Below are 20828 nucleotides of genomic sequence, written 5' to 3'. Positions count from 1 at the left end.
CCAGTCCCTCCCTTCATAGACCCAGTAAGCTTTCAATCTCTAGCCTCTACCTCTTTAATATCTCACATTTATATATGCTTTTAAAATGTTTGTCCTACTCTCACCCTTGGCCCACTGCTCCTACCCCAACAGGTGTCTTTCCATGTCTGTGAAGGTCTCAGGCCCATGCCAGCAATGTCTGTGTCAGTAACCTCACTCCAAGCACAGAGAGTTGGATTGTTGACTTGGTGACAGACAATTGCCTTAGGCTGTGTTGGTAGAAAAGCTGAGGTAGGACTGGCTTGTCTGTCATGATGTAAAAGAGTCTTGGAACGTGTCCTGGGTCCAGGGCCTAAACCCCCTCATGGCCTTTGGAACACCAAGCTCTGTGCCAAAGGGTGGAAGGCTGCCCTGCTGCACCATAATCCAAGCCCATGGCATAAAACCCCTTGTGGCTTGGATGGAATCCAGGGCTCAGGGCATAAAACCCCTCATGCACAGATTTGTTGGTTGCTCTCCCAGGCTTGTAAACATGTTCTCCGTTATCTCAGGTAGCAGAGCATATTACATATGCATCAAAGAAAATGCTAAACTGTCACAGTTATGCTTGATGCACCGCTACCTTTCTACCCCCACGTCCTCACATCCTCACCTCTTTACCACCACATCCGCATGTCCTCACCACCTGCTTCTTTGTTTGATCACCAATAAATAGTGTGGGCTCCCAGAGCTTGGCCTTCACAGCCTCCATATCAGTGTTGGCCCCCTGGACCCACCTTCTGCACTCTTGTCTTTTCTCATTCCTTTGACTCTACCGGACTTTGTAGCCCCCACAGCCTCATGTTGGGTCTGATCACCCCAACATTTGGACCACTCAGCCTCTAGTTGACCTGGACTGGTTATCTGGGAAGGGGGAATGTCAGCCCTGAAATGCTGTGATTGCTATGTTTGACTATGTGCATCTAAAGTAGCAAAAGTAGTTCTACAAACAGAAAGAAGGAAGCAAACCTATAGAGAAAAGCAGAGGAGACACTGAAGCTGCCTTGATTCTTAGTATCTTTCTAGTTTCTGTTTTAGATCTTTATCAAGCTTATATTGCTCTTCTACAGAATAATGAGCTATTCTAATTCCCGCTTCCATGTATTTCTTTTTCCACTAAGCTACTTTGAAGTAGGCTTCTGTTACTGGCAGCCAAGGGAGCTCTGTTTAGTAGGTAAGAATTAGACATCATAGGTGTCTGGGGCCTTTCCCAGAACTTGGCACTAAGTAGGTGTTCACCAAATGTGGGCTCTGACTATTATCATGTAAGTCGTAATCTATGACTCCTTTTGGTGCTTTGCAGCTTTCAGTAGGGGTGTGGAACAGACAGCAGAAGACTCTTGCAATAGATTTGGCAAGAAGGACTAAGTTGACAGGGGTGGGCAGAGAGGAAATGGAAGGAATGTTTTGTTTTACTAATTTGAATAGTATTTACTTATTTATTTTTGGTCTAAATGCCCCCTTTAAAAGTCAGATTGGCAAGATGGATAAAAATAAAAGACCCAACTGTCTTCTGTCTTCAAGAGGCCCATCTCACATGTAATGACATCCACAGGCTCAAAGCAAAGAAATGGAGAAATACCTGCCATGCAAATGAAAAACAAAAAAGAGCAGAAGTCATTATTCTTATATCAGATAAAACAGACTTTAAGCCAGCAATGATTAGGAAGGACAAAGGAGGGCATTATATAATGATAAAGGGTTCAATTCAACAAGAAGACTTAACTATCTTGAATATATGCACACCAAACATTGGAACACCTAGATTCATAAGATGAGTTCTTCTTGACCTATAAAAAGACTTTGCCAAACAAAAATAGTAGGGGACTTCAACAACACACTGAAAATGTTAGACACATGATTGAGGCAGAAAACTAACAAAGAAATTATGTACTTAAACTCAACATTTGACCAATCGGACCTAATAGACATCTACAGAATAATTTACCCAACAACCACAGAATATACATTCTTCTTGTTCCCACATGGAACATATTCTAAAATTCACTGCATGTTCAGTTATAAAGCAAGTCTCAATAAATTAAAAAAATCAAAATCATACCAAGTACATTCTTAGACCACAGTGCAATAAAAACAGAAATCAATGCCAAGAAGATCACTGAAAACTATACAAAAACATGGAAATTAAACAATTTTTTCCTGAATAACTCTTGGGTGAACAAGAAATCAAAAAAGTATCTGAAATTAATGAAAATGAAAATAGAGATACCATCTACCAAAATCTTTGAGATGCACCTGAAGCAATGTTATGAGGAAAGTTTATAGCACTAAATGCCTTCATTAAGAAGTTAGAGAGATCTCAAATTAAGAATCTAATATCACTTCTAGAGGAACTAGGGGAAAAAAGAACAACCAATAAGAAGAAAACTATCAGAAGAAAATAAATAATTAAAATTAAAGAACTGATTGAAATTAAGATGCAAAAGTTTACACAAAATATCAATGAAACTGAGAGCTTGTTTTTCAAAAGAATAAACAATATTGATAGACAATAGCTAGATTAACAAAGAAAAAAATGAGAAGATCAAAATAAGCCCAATCAGAAATGACATAGATGATGCTATAAATGGTCCCACAGAAATATAAAAGATCTTAAGAGACTATTATGAACACATCGATGCACATAAATTAGAAAATCTACAGGAAATGGATAAATTCTTGGAAACACACAACCTCTCAAGATTGAACCAGAAAGAAAGTGAAAACCTGAACAGACAAATAACAAGTTCTGAAATTGAATCAGTAACTACTAACCTCCCAAAACCCTGGACAAGATAGATTCACAGCTGAATTCTAACAGATATACAAAGAACTGGTACCAATCCCTCCATAACTAATCCAAAAGATTGAAGGGGCTCCTCTCTAACTCATTCTATGAAGCCAGAATCACTGTGGAACCAAAATCTGGCAGACATACAATGACAAAAGAAAACTCCAAGTCAATATTCCTGATGAACATAAATGCAAAAATCCTCAACAAAATACTAGTAAACTTAATCCTGCAGCATATCAAAAAGTTAATTCACCATGATCAAGTAGGCTTTATTCCTGGGATGCAAGGTTGGGTCAACATATGCAGATCAATAAATATGATTCACCTCATAAACAGAAGTAAAAACAAAAGCCATATGATCCTCTTAGTAGGTGCAGAAAAAGCTTTCAAAAAATCCAATATCTCTTCATGATAAAACCCCTCAATAAATGAGGCATTGAAGGAACATACCTCTACATCATAGCCATCTATGACAAGCCCACAGCCAACATTACACTGACCAGGCAAAAGCTGGAATCATTCCCCTTGAGAACTGGAAAAGAGTAGGATACTCACTCTCACCACTCCTATTCAACATAGAATTGGAAGTCCTAGCCAAAGTAATCAGGCAAGAGAAAGAAATAAAAGATATTCAAATAGAAAAAAAGTCAAACTATTTTTGCTGACGATATGATTATATACATAAAAAACCCTAAAAACTCTACCAAAAGGCTCCTGGAACTGATAAACTACTTCAGTAAAGTTCCAGGATATAAAATCAATGTACAAAAATTAGCATTTCCATACACCAACAATGTTCTAGCTGACAGCCAAATCAAGAATACAATCCAATTTACAACAACTACTAAAAATGAAATACCTAAGAATACATCTAACCAAGGAGGTGAAAGATGGCTACAAGGAGAACTACAAAACACTGCTGAAAGAAATCAGAGATGACACAAATAAATGGAAAAATATTCCATGCTCATATATTGGAAAAATCAATATTGTTAACATGACCATATTGCCTAAAGCAATGTACAGATTCAATGCTACCCTTATTAAAATACCAATGTCATTTTTCACAGAATTAGAAAAAAACTACTCTAAAACTCATATAGAACCAAAAAGAGCTTGAATAGTGAAAAGAACAAAGCCAGAGGCACCATGTTGCCCAACTTCAAACTATACCATAAGGCTACAGTAACCAAAGCAGCATTACTGGTACAAAAACAGACACATAGACCAATGGAACACAATAGAGAACTCACAGCTCTTAGTCATGTGGTCTTCAGCAAAGTGAACAAAAATAAGCAATGGAGAAAGGACTTCCTATTCAATAAATGGTGCTGGGAAAACTGGCTAGCTGTATGTAGCTGAATAAACCTCGGCTCCTACCTTTCACCATATACAAAAATCAACTCAAGATGGAGTAAGGATTTAAATATAAAACCTTACACTGTAAATATCCTAGAAGAAAATCTAGGAAATACTCTTCTGGATATTAGCTTTGGCAAAGAATTTATGGCTAAGTCCCCAGAAGCAACTGCACCAAAATCAAAAATTAACAAGTGGGACCCAATTAAACTAAAGAGCTTCAGCACAACAAAAGAAACTATCAAGAGAGTAAATAGCTTACAGAGTGGGAGAAAATATTTTCTTTTTCTTTTTTTGAGACGGAGTCTCGCTCTGTTGCCCAGGCTGGAGTGCAGTGGCCGGATCTCAGCTCACTGCAAGCTCCGCCTCCCGGGTTCACACCATTCTCCTGCCTCAGCCTCCTGAGTAACTGGGACTACAGGCGCCCGCCACCTCGCCCGGCTAGTTTTTTGTATTTTTTAGTAGAGATGGGGTTTCACCTTGTTAGCCAGGATGGTCTCGATCTCCTGACCTCGTGATCCGCCCGTCTCGGCCTCCCAAAGTGCTGGGATTACAGGCTTGAGCCACCACGCCCGGCCGGGAGAAAATATTTTCAAACTATGCATCTGACAATATCCAGAATCAAATATCCAGATTCTACAAAGAATTTAAGTTCTTTGTAGATTCTAATATGTAATGTCTAATTAGAATTAATATCTAGTATCTTCAAAGAACATAAATCAACAAGTAAAACCCAAATAATCCAATTTAAAAAATGGGCAAAGGACATAAACAGACACTTCTCAAAAGAAGACATGCAAGCATCCATTAAACATATGAAGAAATGCTCAACGTCATTAATCAGATAAATGCAAATTAAAACCATAGTGAGATACTATCTCACACCTATCAGAATGGTGATTATTAAAAGGTGAAAAATAAATGCTGGCGAGGCTTTGGAGAAAATGGAATGCTTATATACTGTTGATAGAAATGCAAATTAGTTTAGGCACTGTGGAAAGTAATTTGAAAATTCCTCAACAAACTTAGAACTACCATTTGACCCAGCAATCCCATTACTGGGTATATATCCAAAGGAAAATAAATGGTTCTCCCAAAAAGACACATAGGCTCATATGTTATTGGCAGTGGTATTCACAATAGCAAAGACATTGAACTGACCTAGGTGCCCATCAGTGGTGGATTGGTATAAAGAAAATGTGCTACATATGCACCATGGAATACTATGCAACCATAAAGAAGGAAATCATGTCCTTGGTAGCAATATGGATGAAGCTGGAGGCTGTTATCCTAAGTAAATTTATGCAGGAGTAAAAAACCAAACATCACTTTTTCTCACTTATAAGTGGGAGCTAAACGTTGAGTACACACGGACATAAAGTTGGAAACAACAGATGCTGGAGATAACAATAGGCACTATGAGAAGGGAGGGAGAGGGAGGGGGTCACGGGCTGAAAAACTTGTTGGGTACTATATGCACTATCTGGGTCATGAGAATATTCTTACTCCAAACCTCAGAATCATGCAATATACCAATGTAATGAATCTGCACATGCACCCTCTGAATCAAAAATTTAAAAAACTTTTTGTCTTAGTCTTCAATAAGATGGACTAATACAATATATAAATTAAAAATTATTATGAATAATTCATAAAAATAGTAAGCAGGAAATAGTAATGCAAATGCTTTTTTGGTAAATTTGTAGCATTTTAAACTTTAAACACTTACTAAGGCTTAAAATACATAAAGACCTTTTGAGACACTCTCTATAGTAGCAGGAGAATTAGGCATGAGGGTGGGAAGGGTGGTCAGTCTTGTTTGTGGTGCTTTAAGTCTCAGATGCAGAATGTGGTACAGAAAAGAATGATGGTGACACAGGAGGAGGCATTGATACAGAGGCAGGGAATGAGATATGGGAAGTGCAGTTTGACATTCTGGAGGAATGATCAGATGGGCTTTACCAACTAGCAGGTTGGAAATGTTTTGCTAGCCTGAGAGAATCAGCTTGAACCGAGGAGACTAGACCCTAGGTACAGTCCTGACAGCCACCTGCATTGATATGCTTGCTGAGGAAAATGGAGGTGAAGGAAATTGCTTAGAAAGAAGAGGAACAGTAAGGGCAGACCATTGGAGGACTGCAGTATTCAGGAGCAGGCTAGGTGAAGCAGAGGTGGCTGCAGCAAATGGAGAATGTTCTTTGGTGAAGTTTAGTATTATGCTGGAAAAGGTGGGTTGACCCAGTGTATAACAGGTTCAAAGGGAGGAATTTTAGGATAAGTACACTGAATATATTTATGGACTGAGGGTGTAAAACTAGCGAAAAGTGAGAGACTGAAAATACAGGAGAAAATGTGTAGTAGATTAAAGATTAATAAAGAAATGTTGTTTCTCGAAGGCCAGGAGATAGAACTCTGCAGTGGTTGTGCAGAACGGGTGGATTTTGAGAGGTGTAGGGCAAGGTCTGCCTCTGAGAGGGAAAGCAAGGATGTGAGTGGAGACATAAAGAAAATTTTGGGGTGAAGGGACATATAGAGAAGGAGCTCATGCAGGTGACTTAAATTGTCATCATGATGTACTCATCTTAAAAATAGCAGCAGCAGCTCCCACTGATAGGGTGGTTTCTATGTGCTGATGTCAGGGTTAAGTACTTCACACATATTGCCTCTATCATCTCATTAATATTACCTAAGATTTTATGAGGTAGTAATAATTTTTTTGTTATTTAATTTATTTAATTTTTTTAAAATTATACTTTAAGTTCTAGGGTACATGTGCACAACGTGCAGGTTTGTTACATATGTATACATGTGCCATATTGGTGTGCTGCACCCATTAACTGGTCATTTACATTAGGTATATCTCCTAATGCTATTCCTCCCCGCTCCCCCCACCCCATGACAGGCCCCAGTGTGTGACGTTCCCCTTCCTGTGTCCAAGTGTTCTCACTGTTCAATTCCCACCTATGAGTGAGAACATGTGGTGTTTGGTTTTCTGACCTTGTGATAGTTTGCTCAGAATGATGGTTTCCAGCTTCATCCATGTCCCTACAAAAGACAAGGATGAGTTCATCCTTTTTTATGGCTGCATAGTATTCTATGGTGTATATGTGCCACATTTCTTAATCCAGTCTATCACTGATGGACATTTGGGTTAGTTCCAAGTCTGTGCTATTGTGAATAGTGCCACAATAAACATACGTGTGCATGTGTCTTTATAGCGGCATGATTTATAATTCTTTGGGTATATACCCAGTAATGGGATGGCTGGGTCAAATGGTATTTCTAGTTCTAGATCCTTGAGGAATCGCCAGGATATTAACAGACACTTCTCAAAAGAAGACATGTATGCAGTCAACAGACACATGAAAAAATGCTTATCATCATTGACCATCAGAGAAATGCAAATCAAAACCACAATGAGATGCCATCTCACACCAGTTAGAATGGCAATCATTAAAAAGTCGGGAAACAACAGGTGCTGGAGAGGATGTGGAGCAATAGCAACATTTTTACACTGTTGGTGGGACTGTAAACTAGTTCAACCAATGAGGTAGTAATTATTAAAAGTCTTATTTTGCAGATAAGGAAACTGATGCTCAGAGTGGTATGTAACCTGCTAGTTAATTTCAAAGGTGGGATAAGAAGCTAGATCTGTCATATTCCAAGGGCTGTTTTTAAACATTTCATCATATTGAGTAAGAACACACACACACACACACACACACACACACACACACACACACACACCAGCTGCTTGTCCCTGGCAGCATCAGGGTCCAGGATCTGGGAGACTTGGACTTGTGCTTGCTTTAATTTTTCAGAATGCACATCCTGGGTCCCAAGTCCACAAAGGCTGATCTACAGGTCTGGTGGATGGCCCGGTAATATGCATTTTCTTCAAGGTCACGATTTGATGTCACTCGGGTATAGTGACTCAGATTCAGTGCTTCACACTTTGAGAAGCCCAGGCACAGGATCATCTTAGGCTCATAGGCTTCTTTGCTTAATAAAATATTATTTTTTTTTTTTAGCAAGGTCCAGCTTTTGGCCTGGAAACATGGATTTTTTCTGGAATTTTGCTGATAGTGGAAGTTGAGTCTTTTTACCTGTATGATGACCTTGGTGTCAAACTGTGGCAGATGGTGGATAAAGACTGTACACCCCGCTGTCCATGGCTCCACCAGGGTCCCCATGGTAGCCAGAATCCATCCTGAGTCTGACAGACACCAGGAGACATCAGATGTCTTCAGGCTCCGTATTTTCCTGCTAACTCCAAAATGCAGTGGCTTCAGCTGTGTGATCATGGGCCGATGTGATGAAGGGCGTTCTGCACTCTGGTTTTTAGCTATGAACCCACCCCTCTCACTCTCAGTTCATGTGATTTGTGTGGGGCTCCATACCATCCTCAGGCCAGGTCTCAAAGGCGTACTGCCAAATATTGCTGATTACGTACAACTGAAACTGGTTCAATCATACTACCTCTCTTGAACTGATTCTCCTCCAGTGTTCTCTGTATCCAGACATGTCATCCCTGTCCATGGAGTTGTCCAAGCCCCAAACTTTGGCATCGTCCTTGACCTCCTCCCATCTCCCATGTTTAGCCAGCAGATCTGGTCCACTCTACTTCCTGAAATCTCAACTGTGTTAATTTCCATCATATCTCTGGCACCTGGTCCATGCCCTACTAGCTTGCACCTGGATTAGACTAGGAGCCTTTAACTGCTTTTCCCTAACTCTATTCTAACTTTCTCCAATCCATCCTCCATCCTGTAGCCATGGTGATATTATCAAAATACAGATTTGATCAGATCTCTTCCTCCCTAAAAAACCTTCAGTATCTTCCCACTATTTTCCTAATAAAGTCCAAAATCTACTACAAGGTCTGCAAGCCTTGTCAGGTTTGTCATGTGTGTGGCTTGTGGAATGTGTGCTGTCTCTACCCACATTTCCTCACACTTCCTATGAAGATGCTCTGATAGAACCTAAATGTGCCTCCTTTGTCGCTCTGAGGCCTCTGTCAGCAAACATTTAGGGCTCCCAGACTTCACCTCTCAGACCCTGAGAGGTCTGAACCAAAGAGAATGAAAGGGAAAAGGAGGATGGAGTCACTTCTACTTACAGCTCCTTTTCCAAGACACACACACACACACACACACACACACACACTTATCCCACATCTGGGATCCAACCTCTATGTCGGTGCCCTCTTTCCTACCTTGTAGGGAAGGAGGGTTGTAAGGCCAACCCATGAGAGTGTTTTGCCATCTTGGGGAAGCCTGTGGTCCCACTGGTGAAGAAGATGACCATTGGGTCCGTGGTCTTTGACTTAATACAGGTGTGTTCTGGAGATGCTGATCTGCAAAGGGGTTCAAGACAAAAGGAAAAAAAGTCATTATTGCTGTTTGTTCATCTTCTGGGGAAGCAAAAGAAACATAAGGCATGGACAGGAAACCGGGAGTTTGCGACACTAGAGGAAAACTGGCTCTCGCGGTGTTAGGCATCACAGGGACTTGATGGGTGATTTGGACATGTGGACCAGCATTTTTTTATTTGAAAAATTGGTAAAATACAACGAATCTTTAAGTAATTTAATGAACATTTAAATAGCACTTGCTATGTTCCAGGCAATGCTCTCAGTGATTTACAAATATGAATCATTCAGTACTCAGGGCAACCCTAGGAGGTGAGTACTACTCTAATCATGTCCATTTTGTGGGTAAGGAAACTGAGGCTTAGAGGGGTTAGGTAATTTGCTTGGTAATATACAGCTAGCAAGTGGCAGAGCCAGGATTCAAACTCGGTCTGCACCCTAGTCTGAGCCCTTAACCAGACTGCTAAGCTTGTTTTTTAAAACTAAACTCTGTGACCTTGGTGATGAGGGGTGGGGAAGAGAAAGAGAGAAAGGGTGAGAGTAAAAAAATTATATTTAGCTGGGCATGGTGGTGGGCGCTTATAGTCCCAGCTACTCGGGAGGCTGAGGCAGGAGAATGGCGTTAACCCGGGAGGCGGTGGAGCTTGCAGTGAGCAGAGATCGCTCCGCTGCACTCCAGCCTGGGTGACAGAGTGAGACTCCATCTCAAAAAAAAAAAAAAGAAAAAAAAATGTTATATAGTAAATTCTTGTCCTGAAATAAATTAACTTGTTATTTTTTTAAAAAAAAAGTTCGTAATAAGTCAGAAAGTTGAGACATGTCCAAAAAAACTGTCTGTGAAAGTCATAAAAGAAAAAAATGTTATAAAAAAACTTCATGCCAAAAATATCATGTAATTTATATGTAATTTAAAAGTAATAAGGCCTCCTGAGTACTATTGAAGAAACAGTTTATGTGCAAGGTGTATAAGAAAAGTAAAATGTACCTTTGGTAAAAAGATTATAAGGAGGCATAAGAATGTAGATTTTTACCTACATTAAAAGGTTAAAAAATCATTGTTTTGAAAGTTTTAGCAAGTTTTAAAATGTTAATTGTAAAGAAAATTCTGTGTGTCAAAAATTATAAAACATTAAAAAGATTCTATAAAATCTTACCTTATGATCAAACATGAAAAATTGGATAAATATGTTTACAAGGTTTTATTAAAATTAATAACACACTAATATAAAGGTAAAATTTAGCTTAGCTGGTATAAAAATCATACAAACAGCATTATTAAATATAAAATGGTGTTTAGCTTTTTTTTGGTCTAAAAACTAATAAAAATAGGTGCTAAAGAAAATGTTCATTTTACTAGAAGATCATAGAAGTTAAAGACTTAAAACAAACTTTGGCAATTAAGACAGCATACCAGGATGCAAATGCCTGGTTGAAATGGATCAAATATTCCATCTGCACGTTAAACGAAAGTAATTGTTATGCTTGTGCACATGGCAGGCCAGAGGCCCTAATTGTCCCCCTTCCACTAAGGTGGTCCTCCAGTCAACCAGGGGTGGGCTGCATGGTAGCTCTTTTCCAGGATTCTACAGCCTGGAGTAATAAGTTGTGTCAAGCTCTTTCTGCTCTATCTGGAAGTCCGGCACCCTGCGGGTCAGCCCCCAAGGGCCATCCAGCTTCCGTCTCCCAACACTAAGTTCACTTCGTGTCTCTCACGGCAAGGAGGAAACTTAGTATTCCTTGGAGACCTGAAGAGATGCAGTGAGCTTAAGAATTTTCAAGAGCTTGTCAGTCAGTCAGCCCTTGTTCATCCCTGAGCGGATGTGTGGTGGTATCATGGTGGACCTTTACTGGACACTCTGCTGAATAACTGGAGTGGCACTTGCACTTTAGTCCATTTGGCTATGCCTTTCACCCTGGCATTTTCTCAATCAGAAATAATAATAATAATTATAATAAGACAACATAAAGTGAGAGAAGCCCCTTATAGGTCTTTCAACTCTGACATCTATTTAGATGCAATTGGAGAAATACCAGATCAATTTTACCTTGAAATTAACCACAAGATATACCAGATCAATCTAAAGCTTGAGATCAAATAGTTACAGAATTTAAATCAATATTTTGGTAAATGACAGTCAATAAAAATATATATTAAATAAACTACATCTATTACAACCAACAGCAATGAGCTTCTCATAAGTTAAAAAGAAAAACTCACATCAGTCCCAGCCCTGAGGCTACCTGACCTGATAAAACTCTTTACGCTCTATGTGTCAAAAAAAAAAAAAAAATGGCAGTTGGAGTTTTAACCCAGACTGTAGGGCCCTGGCCAAGGCCAGTGGCCCATCTCAAAACAACTAAATGGGGTTTCCAAAGCCTGGCCCCCATGTTCAAGGGCCCTGGCAGCAATGGCCCCGTTAGCACAAGAAGCAGATAAGCTAATTCTTAGGCAAAACCTAAATATAAAGTCCTCCCATGCTGTGGTGATTTTAATAAATACCAAAGGACACCATTAGCTAATCAATGCTAGACTAACTAGATACCAAAGCTTGCTCTGTAAAAAATCCCCGCATAACCTTTAAAGTTTGCAACACCCTAAACCTGCCACCTTGCTCCTGGTATCAAAGATCCCAGTAAAACATAACTGTGTAAAAGTATTGGACTCAGTTTATTCTAGTGGGCCTAACCTCTGAGACCATCCTTAAACATCTGTAGACTGGGAGCTGTATGTGGATGGGAACAGCTTCAGTAACCCCTGCAAAGTGACTCTGAAAAAGACGACAAGCCCTGCTCCAGTCACACCCGGAAGCTGACTGGTCCATGCGTGGCCGAAGCATGAGGAAACTCATCGTGGGACTCATTTTCCTTAAAATTTGGACTTGTACAGTAAAGACTTCAACTGACCTTCCTCAGACGAGGGCTGTTCCCAGTATATACGTCAAGTTACTGAGGTAGGACAAAAGATTGCTACAGTCCTATTATTTTATAGTTGTTATAAGTGTCCCAGGACTCTAAAAGAAACTTGTTTGTATAATACTATTCTATCCAAAGTATGTAACCTAGGAAATAACCAACCTGATGCGTGTTATGACCCATTTTAAGCCTTCCATGATCACAGTTTTTAAAATAAAATTAAGTTCTGGTCCTTTTCTAAGTGACACAAGTAAAGTAATAGCTAGAACAGAAGAAAGAGGGGTCCCCTAAAATGTAACCTTAAAATTTGACACCTGTGCCACTATTAATAGTAAGCAGCATGGGATGGGATGCGGTTCTCTAGGTTGAAAAAAAAAAGTTACACAGCAGAAAGTAAGTATATCTGTCAAGAATTGTATTTATGTGAAATGTGTCAATACTGGTCTTGTGTCACTTGGGCTACTTAAAAAAAATTAAATAAAAAAAAGATCCTGTTTAGCTCCAAGAAGAAAAAGTCAGCCCCTCCTGCATGAGTGGGAGCTGCAACCCTTTCAAATTAGTAATCACAAAACCCTCAGAATAATAATAATAAAAAAACCAACGTAGCATAAGGCATTGATTTAAAAAGACTAGATCCTAGCGTAAGCATCCTGATAAAAAGAGAGGTTCAAAGACACTCTCCAGACTGAGTATTTCAGACTTTCTATGATAAACTAAATGTGCCAGTACCAGAGACTCCAGGAAAAAACAGAAATTTGTTTTTGTAATTAGTGGAGCATGTAGCCCATCTCTAAATGTTACTTCATGTTATGTTTATTAAAACACTGTAATATGAGATCAATGGCCATAAGAAGCCCGAGAATTAGTGCCTACAGACCCAGTTCCTGATGAATTCCTGGCCCAAAAGAATCATCCTGATCATCTCTAGGTTCTGAAAGTCTCAATTATTAGACAGTATTGCATAGCTAGAAAAGAAAAAGGATTCACTCATCCTGTAGGGCGGCTTAGTTGTCTCAGGCAAAAGCTGTATAATGGTACCGCAAAAACAGTCCCACCCAGAATTCCACCAGGACTAGACTGCCCCCACCGGGTTATACTGGATATGTAGACATAGAGCCTATGCTAAGCTGCCTGACCAGTAGACAAGTGGTTGTGTTATTGGCACTATTAAACCATCTTTCTTCTTACTGCCCATAAAAACAGGTGAACTTCTGGGCTTCCCTGTCTATGCTTCCTGTGGAAAATGAAGCATAGCCATAGGTAATTTAAAAAATGATAAATGACCTCCTAAAAAATTATATAATACTATAGGCCTGCCACTTAGACACAAGACAGCTCATGAGAATACTGGACCCCCATTTATATGCTCAACTGAATCATAGAGTTGCAACTGTTTTAAAAATCTTCACTAATAAAATTGGTCATGCCTTGACTATTCTGGCCTGGCAAGAAACTCAGATAAGAAATGCTATCTATCAAAATATATTGTCTCTCAACTACATGCTAGCATCAGAAAGAGAGGTCTATAAGAAATTTAACCTTACTAATTACTGTCTACACATAAATAGTCAAAGGCAAGTAGTTAAAGACATAGTCACATGTGCCCGTACAAGAGTAGCACAAATTTGACCCTGAAGCCATGTTTAAAAATTAGTTCCTAGCACTAGGAGGATTTAAAACTCTTATAATAAAAGTTACAATTGTAATAAAAACCTAGTTACTGCTCCCTTGTTTGCTACCTGTACTTCTTCAAATGATAAAAATGCTTCATCACTACCTTAGTTCACCAAAATGCTTCAGCACAAGTGTACTATATGAATCACTATCAATCTATTGCACAAAAAGACATAAATAGCAAAAATAAGAGTGAGAACTCCCACTAATAAAAAGTGAGAGTCTCAAACGGGGGGAATGAGGAAAGAGAGAGACCCTCTCATACTGTTTTATATTGTTTTATACTCAGTATCTGTTTTAAGAAAAAACAATGAAGTAAAACCAAAGACAGGCAGCCCAGCGCCAGGCCCGGAACCAGGCCCAGGTCTGCCTGGCCTAAACCTAGTAGTTAAAAATCAACTCATGACTTAGAAACCGATGTTCCTGACATTGTATAGAAGAACATTGTGAAACTCCCTGTCCTGTCCTGTTTCACTCTGACCACTGGTGCATGTAGCCCCTGTCACGTACCTGCTGCTTGCTCAAATCAATCATGACCCTTTCATGTGAAATCTTTAGTGTTGTGAGCCCTTAAAAGGGACAGAAATTGCACACTCAGGGAGCTCAGATTTTAAGGCAGTAGCTTGATGATGCTCCCAGCTGAATGGAGCCCTTCCTTCTACAACTCAGTGTCTGAGAGGTTTTGTCTGTGGCTCGTCCTGCTACATACTACTTGTCAAAAAGACTAGAAGGACTCAAATACATCCAACCCCACAATTCCAGGTCTATAAGTCATTCTATAAGCATTTGGATCAGTCAGTGCCTGAGCTTCCCCCACCAACCAAAACTTATTTGCTCAACTAGCTGAAAACATAGCAGGCAGCTTAGGAATTTCCTCATGCTATGTATGTGGAGGAACTAATATGGGGAAGCAGTGGCCATGGGAAGCCAAGGAATTAATGCCACAAGATAATTTCACTTCACCTAACCCTGCCAGTGAACCAACAGCCTCAGCCAGTGTTTGGTTGTTAAAAACCTCCAAAATTGGAAAGTACTGTATTGCCCAATGGGGAAAGGCTTTCACAGAGGCAGTAGGAGAAACAACCTGCCTAGGGCAACAGTATTATGATGAGACTAAAAACAAAACTCTATGGAGAAACGCCCAGAACGACTCCTGCTTACCAGATCCAAATCCTTTCTCTTGATTCTCTACCCTAACCAACACTCGGCATCAGCTAGAGGCTCCAAACGCTTGGAAAGCACCCTCTGGCCTATATTGGATCTGTGGAGCATGGGCATATTGGCAACTGCCAGCTAAAAGGACAGGGGCATGTGTATAGGAACAATCAAGCCATCCTTCTTTCTAATTCCTCTAAAGCAAGGGGAACTCTTAGGGTATCCAGTCAATGAAGAAAATAAAAGAAGAACTAGAAGAGCATAATCACAAAAATAGACAGAAATGTCAAAAAAGATGTGGACATAGGAGACTGGAAAGATAAATGAATGGTCTCCTGAAAGAATCATTAAATATTATAGGCCAGCTACCTGGGTGCAAGATGGGTCATGAGGGTACCGCACCCCAATCTATATGCTCAACTGCATCATAAGGTTGCAGGCAGTCCTTGAAATTATAACCAATGAAACATCAAGGGCACTAGATTTACTGGCAATACAAGCAACACAAATGAGAAATACTATATATCAAAATAGATTGGCTTTAGATTATTGCTTAGTCTCAGAAGGAGGAGTATGTGGAAAATTTAATTTAACCAACTGCTGCCTAGCAATTGATAATAATGGCCAGGCTGTCATGGAAATCAGAGCTAGAATGAACAAGTTGGCCTATGTTCCAGTTCAGACTTGGTCCGGATGGTCCCTGGATTCTTTGTTTGGAGGATGGTTCCCAACCTTTGGAGGATTCAAAACCCTCATTGATGGGTTTTTGTTTATTCTTGGCATCTGCCTCATCCTCCCTTGTCTTTTACCCCTGTTTATTAGGGGCATTCGGTCAACTATAGAGGCAGTAATAACTCAACACACTACCGCACAGTTCCTGGCATTAACCAAATATCAGCCACTGCCAGTAGAAGCTCAGCTCAGCAAAGAGGTGGCAAATAGTGGTGCTTTCTATTAACACCTTTGTTATAAAAAGCACCAAAGAGTGGAAATGGAACAGGAATTTAAAGAAATTAAAGAATGTGTAAGTAAAAACTCAGTTGTATGTAAGAAAACCCAATTCCCCCTGAGGAAGAGAAAGAGGTGGAGTCCTTTAAAAATTAACTGCCTGTTTTTCTGTCTGTAGCTAGTGAGCCTTCTCTCTCCCTTTCCCAGGCATTGTGAAGACCCTCTTTCTCTAGCTGTACAGCTGTAAGGTCACTAGACAGATAAACTCAAGTTGTAAAACATGTTTTTCCTGAAAAGTAAGAAATGAGGTAATGCATGTCTCAATTGAATAACTGTCTTTGATTCTTGCTTCTGTAATATGCTTCCCCCTGCACAGATCTCCCCCCCACCCCACGAAATGCTTAAAAGGTAACCTGACTCTTCATTTGGGGCTCAGTCCTTTGGATGTTAATCTGACTGGGCTGGTGCACCTAAATGAATATATCCTCCTCAATCCATCAGTCTCTCTGATTCCTAAATTATCCCACAACACCTGTACTCAGAGACCATATTCATCAGACCGGAAACTCACTTAACCAGCGATCGGAAGTCCAGCCACCCTTCACGGCTGTGATCAGATACCAGGAGCTTGGTTTTCAGAGAAGGGCACTCAGAAGCCATGGAGTCCACATCTGAGGCAAGGGTATCTGTGGTCACAATGCCCTTGGCTTTAGACATTTGTAGTCGATAGAGAATGTCTTTGGCCTTCAACATGATGGTCGCAGGCATGAAAATGATCCCTGGGGATGAGAAACGAACTGATAGTTTTGGTTTTTTTTTCACAATCATGGGCTTTAGGCTTGGCTTGTCTGCACTGAAATCCCCTAACCTCTTGTTATGCAAAGTATGGACCACAGAACAACAGCAGCAGCACTATCCAGGTGCAGAATCTCATACCCTGTTTCAAACCTACGGAATCAAAATCTGTATCTTAACAAGTTTTCCAAGTGATTCTTTTGCACATTAAAATTTGAAAGTCCTGCCCTAACCTTTTCTACTGTAAATGGATCTAGCCAAAAAATGGGTGGACACTGCTTTACACATGTTTACACAGGATCTGGAAGTATAGATGTAAACAGGACAATGTCTCTGACATTAAGAATAGCTGCATCTCTCCCCAGTCTTTCCCTTCTTATTCCCCTTTCTGTCATTCCTTGGATGTCATCTTGAATGTCCCCTCTTTCCTTCATTCTGCATTTCACCACATTGCCCTTTGAATTTGTTTGTGTTCCCTTCTCTCTACATCGCCAACAGTGAGCTCAAGTCTTTGTGTTTCCTTCTGGATTCTCATCCCTCCAGCAGTTTTGAATCTTTCTGCTACCCATCTTCTATATTATTACTTGCTTAGTTCCATAAACATTGACTTTTTTTCCCCTCTAAATTTTTCTTTCTCTTTCTTTCTCTCTCTCTCTCTTTCTTTCTTTCTTTCTTTCCTTCTTTCTTTCTTTCTCTCTTTCTTTCTTTTTTTCTTTCTTCCTTTCTTTCTTTTTTATCTTTTTCTTTCTTTCTTTCTTTCTTTTTTTTTTTTCGATGGAGTCTCCCTCTGTCACTCAGGCTGGAGTGCAGTGGTGCAATCTCAGCTCACTGCAACCTCAGCCTCCTGGGTTCAAGCAATTCTCCTGTCTCAGCCTCTCCAGTAGCTGGGATTATAGGTGTCCACCACCACACCCAGCTAATTTTTTTAATTTTCATTTTTAGTAGAGATGGGGTTTCACCAGGTTGGCCAGGCTGGTCTCGAACTCCTGACCACAAGTGATCTGTCTGCTTTAGCCTCCCAAAGTGCTGGATTACAGGTGTGAGCCACCATGCCTGGCCTCTCTACATTTCTCCTCTGCACTAACACCTGTGCCCTCTCTCCAGGAAAACACCACACTTCTCATCCTGACTATGAAGATGCTGCTTTCTTTCCATCTTGTTCTCCCACAACTTATTTTCTATTTCAAAATGGCCACTCCTTACCCCGTGCTTGGAATGCCCTTCTTTTGTTTCTAATCCTCTTTAATTTTTCTTATCCCAGAGGGCTCAGCTCAAGTATATTATTTTATTTTATTTTTGATGGAGTCTTGCCACCACTCCCGGCTAATTTTTATTTTATTTTATTTTAGTAGACATGGGGTTTCACAATGTTGGCCAGGATGGTCTTGATCTGCTGACCTCGTGATCCACCCACCTTGGCCTCCCAAAGTGCTGGGATTATAGGCCTAAGGCACCACCCCTGGCCAAGTCTTAGATTTCCCATGGACCATCTTATAGGTGCACAGATGACATGGCTTTTCATCTCTAGACTCCTTCCACTAGTTTTATTACTTCTTGATTTCACATGATCTGGCTGAATGAATCACCTATTTTATTTGTGAGAGAATATGAGATGGAGAGAGAGAAAATATGATCAAGAGTGTGGCAGAGTGCTGTACACATGATAAAATAAGAGAAGTGATTCAAGAAAGAATCTGTGAGTCACTGACTCTAATTTATACAGATAAAAAATAGGTCATTAAAAGGGGAAGGGAAATCGCCACATAAGAATTCTAACGAATAAATGTAGAGAGACTGACAGAAATTGAAAATTTCCAGGTAAAACCAACATGTAATATTCAATTCAGTAAAGAATCATCACTAGATACCCAAACCATAATGTGGAATACTGTTAGGGAACAGGAATATTCACACAATCGCTTAAGGATCACACCATGAATTATTTATTAATTACAAGGAAAATTTGTGCCTTTGTAAAGGATAAAGGTTTTCTGTGAAAACCACCTTACTCAAGTGATGAAACAGTATAACTGAAAAGGGAACAAACTGACTTCAGAATATACCCCCTGATGTGATGCACGGAGGAAAACACAACTTTGTCCTTGTAATTCTCCTGCCTAATGTGTCTAATCTGAATATAATCACAAAGAAAGAGTCAGAAATACAAATTTGGAGATATATTCTACAATATAACTTGTATTCTTCAAAAATGTCACTGTCATGCAGAAAAGGCTGTGGAATATTCTGGATCTTATCAGATGCCTGCTTTTGTGTTTATGAGTGTTTACCTGGTGTTCATAGGTGTCACAATGCCCACAAGTGATTCTTAAATAATTCAGTGAGAAAGGGAGAGAAAGAGAGAGGGAGAGAGTGCTCAAATATGGGAAAAATGTTAACAATCAATGAATCTTTAAAAAGGTAAGAGTACCTGAGACTGTTCAAGAGAAAGTGTATGTGTGTTTGTGTGTGTGTGTATGAGAGAAAGTTTGACACTGCACTTGAGAGTGTATGAATGTGAGAGTGTGAGGGAGAGAATAAGAAAGAATAAAAGAATTTGTGAGAGAATATGAGAAAGACAAAGACTGTGAAGAAGAAAGGAGGTACAGAGAAGAGAAACTGTTTTGTCTCCAACTAAACTGTTAATTCCCAGAGGGCAGGAAGCCTTGTTTTGTGGTCAGCACAGAAACTGGGGCTAGGGCTTCAAAGCTGTGTCAGTGCCAGGCTGGGTGCACAGCACCTAATATCTCAGGAAACATTGGCTCTTGAACAGCCCTGAGGTCCACCGGGTCCCTCTTGCATCACTGACCTGTTCGCATGCAGCCCACAGCCACCAGCCACCACTCAGGCACTCGAGGCAGAATCAAGGCCAGAAGGTCTCCCTGTTGCAGGCCACAGGTCTGTGTGAGGATGTTGGCTGTGCGGCGGGTTAGGTCTGCAATCTCTCTGAAGCTCCACTTTACTTCATCCCCTTGGCCATTCACCCACCAAAAGGCTGGATTTGGACCTCTCTTGCCCTCCTGGTCAAGACCATACATTATGTGTTACTTTCTGCTTCAAAGAAAAAGAGCACTTATTAAACTAATCCACAGCCATAGTCACGTTCCGATGTGAACACAACTTAAGGACTGAGATCCCATTTTAAAACATTTAAAGTGCTTAAAGAAAAAAAAAAGCCAACCAAGAATTTTACATCCAGAAAGACTGTTCTTCAAAAGTGAGGGGGAAAGTAGGGTATCCCCAGATAAACAAAAGTCAAAGTTAACTATCACTAGACTTGCCCTACAAGAAATGCTAAAGGATGTCCTCAAGGTGAAATAAAAGAATGTTGGAGAGGGACTCAAATATGAAAATATAAAGTTCTCTTGTAAATATAAATTCATGAACAAATATAAAAATCAACATTATTGTAAGTTTGGTTTGTAACTCCACTTGTTATTTGTTATAGTATTTAAAAAATAAATCATAAAATAATTATAAATATGTTAATTTATTAACATATATTTGTAATATATATTAAATAAATGTTACTTAAGCAATATACAAAAATGTTATTGATGACATCAATAACATAAAGTGTGTGTGGGGGCTGGCTGGGATAGAACTGTAAAGGAGAAGGATTTTTACATTTAATTTTCATTATTGGCCTTATAATGTCACAGGAGTAGGGTGTTTGTATGTGATTAAAGTTAAGTTGTTATCAGTATTAAATAGATTGCTAGAACTACAAGATATCATATTTAATTCCCGTGGTAACCACAAGGTAAATATTTATTGAATATACACAAAAGAAAATGAGAAGAA

The 20828-nt window shown here is 39.7% G+C and overlaps 1 protein-coding gene across 17 annotated transcripts in view; it reads right to left on the bottom strand.

The window, feature by feature from the left end:
- ACSM1 (acyl-CoA synthetase medium chain family member 1) overlaps positions 1 to 20828 on the bottom strand; it is a 58733-nt gene that overhangs the window by 34930 nt on the left and 2975 nt on the right. For 8 of the 17 annotated variants that reach the window (XR_012429355.1, XR_012429353.1, XR_012429354.1 and 5 more), the window contains exons 3-6: positions 19834 to 20044; positions 16804 to 17011; positions 9387 to 9527; positions 8278 to 8437 (exon numbers count right to left, since the gene is read on the bottom strand). Coding sequence is in view for 10 of the 17 variants with exons in the window: in XM_005591403.5 (XP_005591460.2) it covers positions 8278 to 8437; positions 9387 to 9527; positions 16804 to 17011; positions 19834 to 20044 (720 nt within the window). In the remaining 7 variants the exon portion in view is untranslated. Of the gene's footprint in view, positions 1 to 1525; positions 1601 to 8277; positions 8438 to 9386; positions 9528 to 16803; positions 17012 to 19833; positions 20045 to 20828 lie in introns of all 17 variants that reach the window. The other 9 variants (XR_012429356.1, XR_012429357.1, XR_012429358.1 and 6 more) reach the window with 3 other exon arrangements.

The sequence above is a fragment of the Macaca fascicularis genome, chromosome 20 (assembly GCF_037993035.2).
Source record: "Macaca fascicularis isolate 582-1 chromosome 20, T2T-MFA8v1.1".
Classification (NCBI taxonomy): Eukaryota; Metazoa; Chordata; class Mammalia; order Primates; family Cercopithecidae; genus Macaca; species Macaca fascicularis.
The sequence above is the reverse complement of the archived record's forward strand: the minus strand, read 5'-3'. Positions and strand labels throughout refer to the sequence as shown.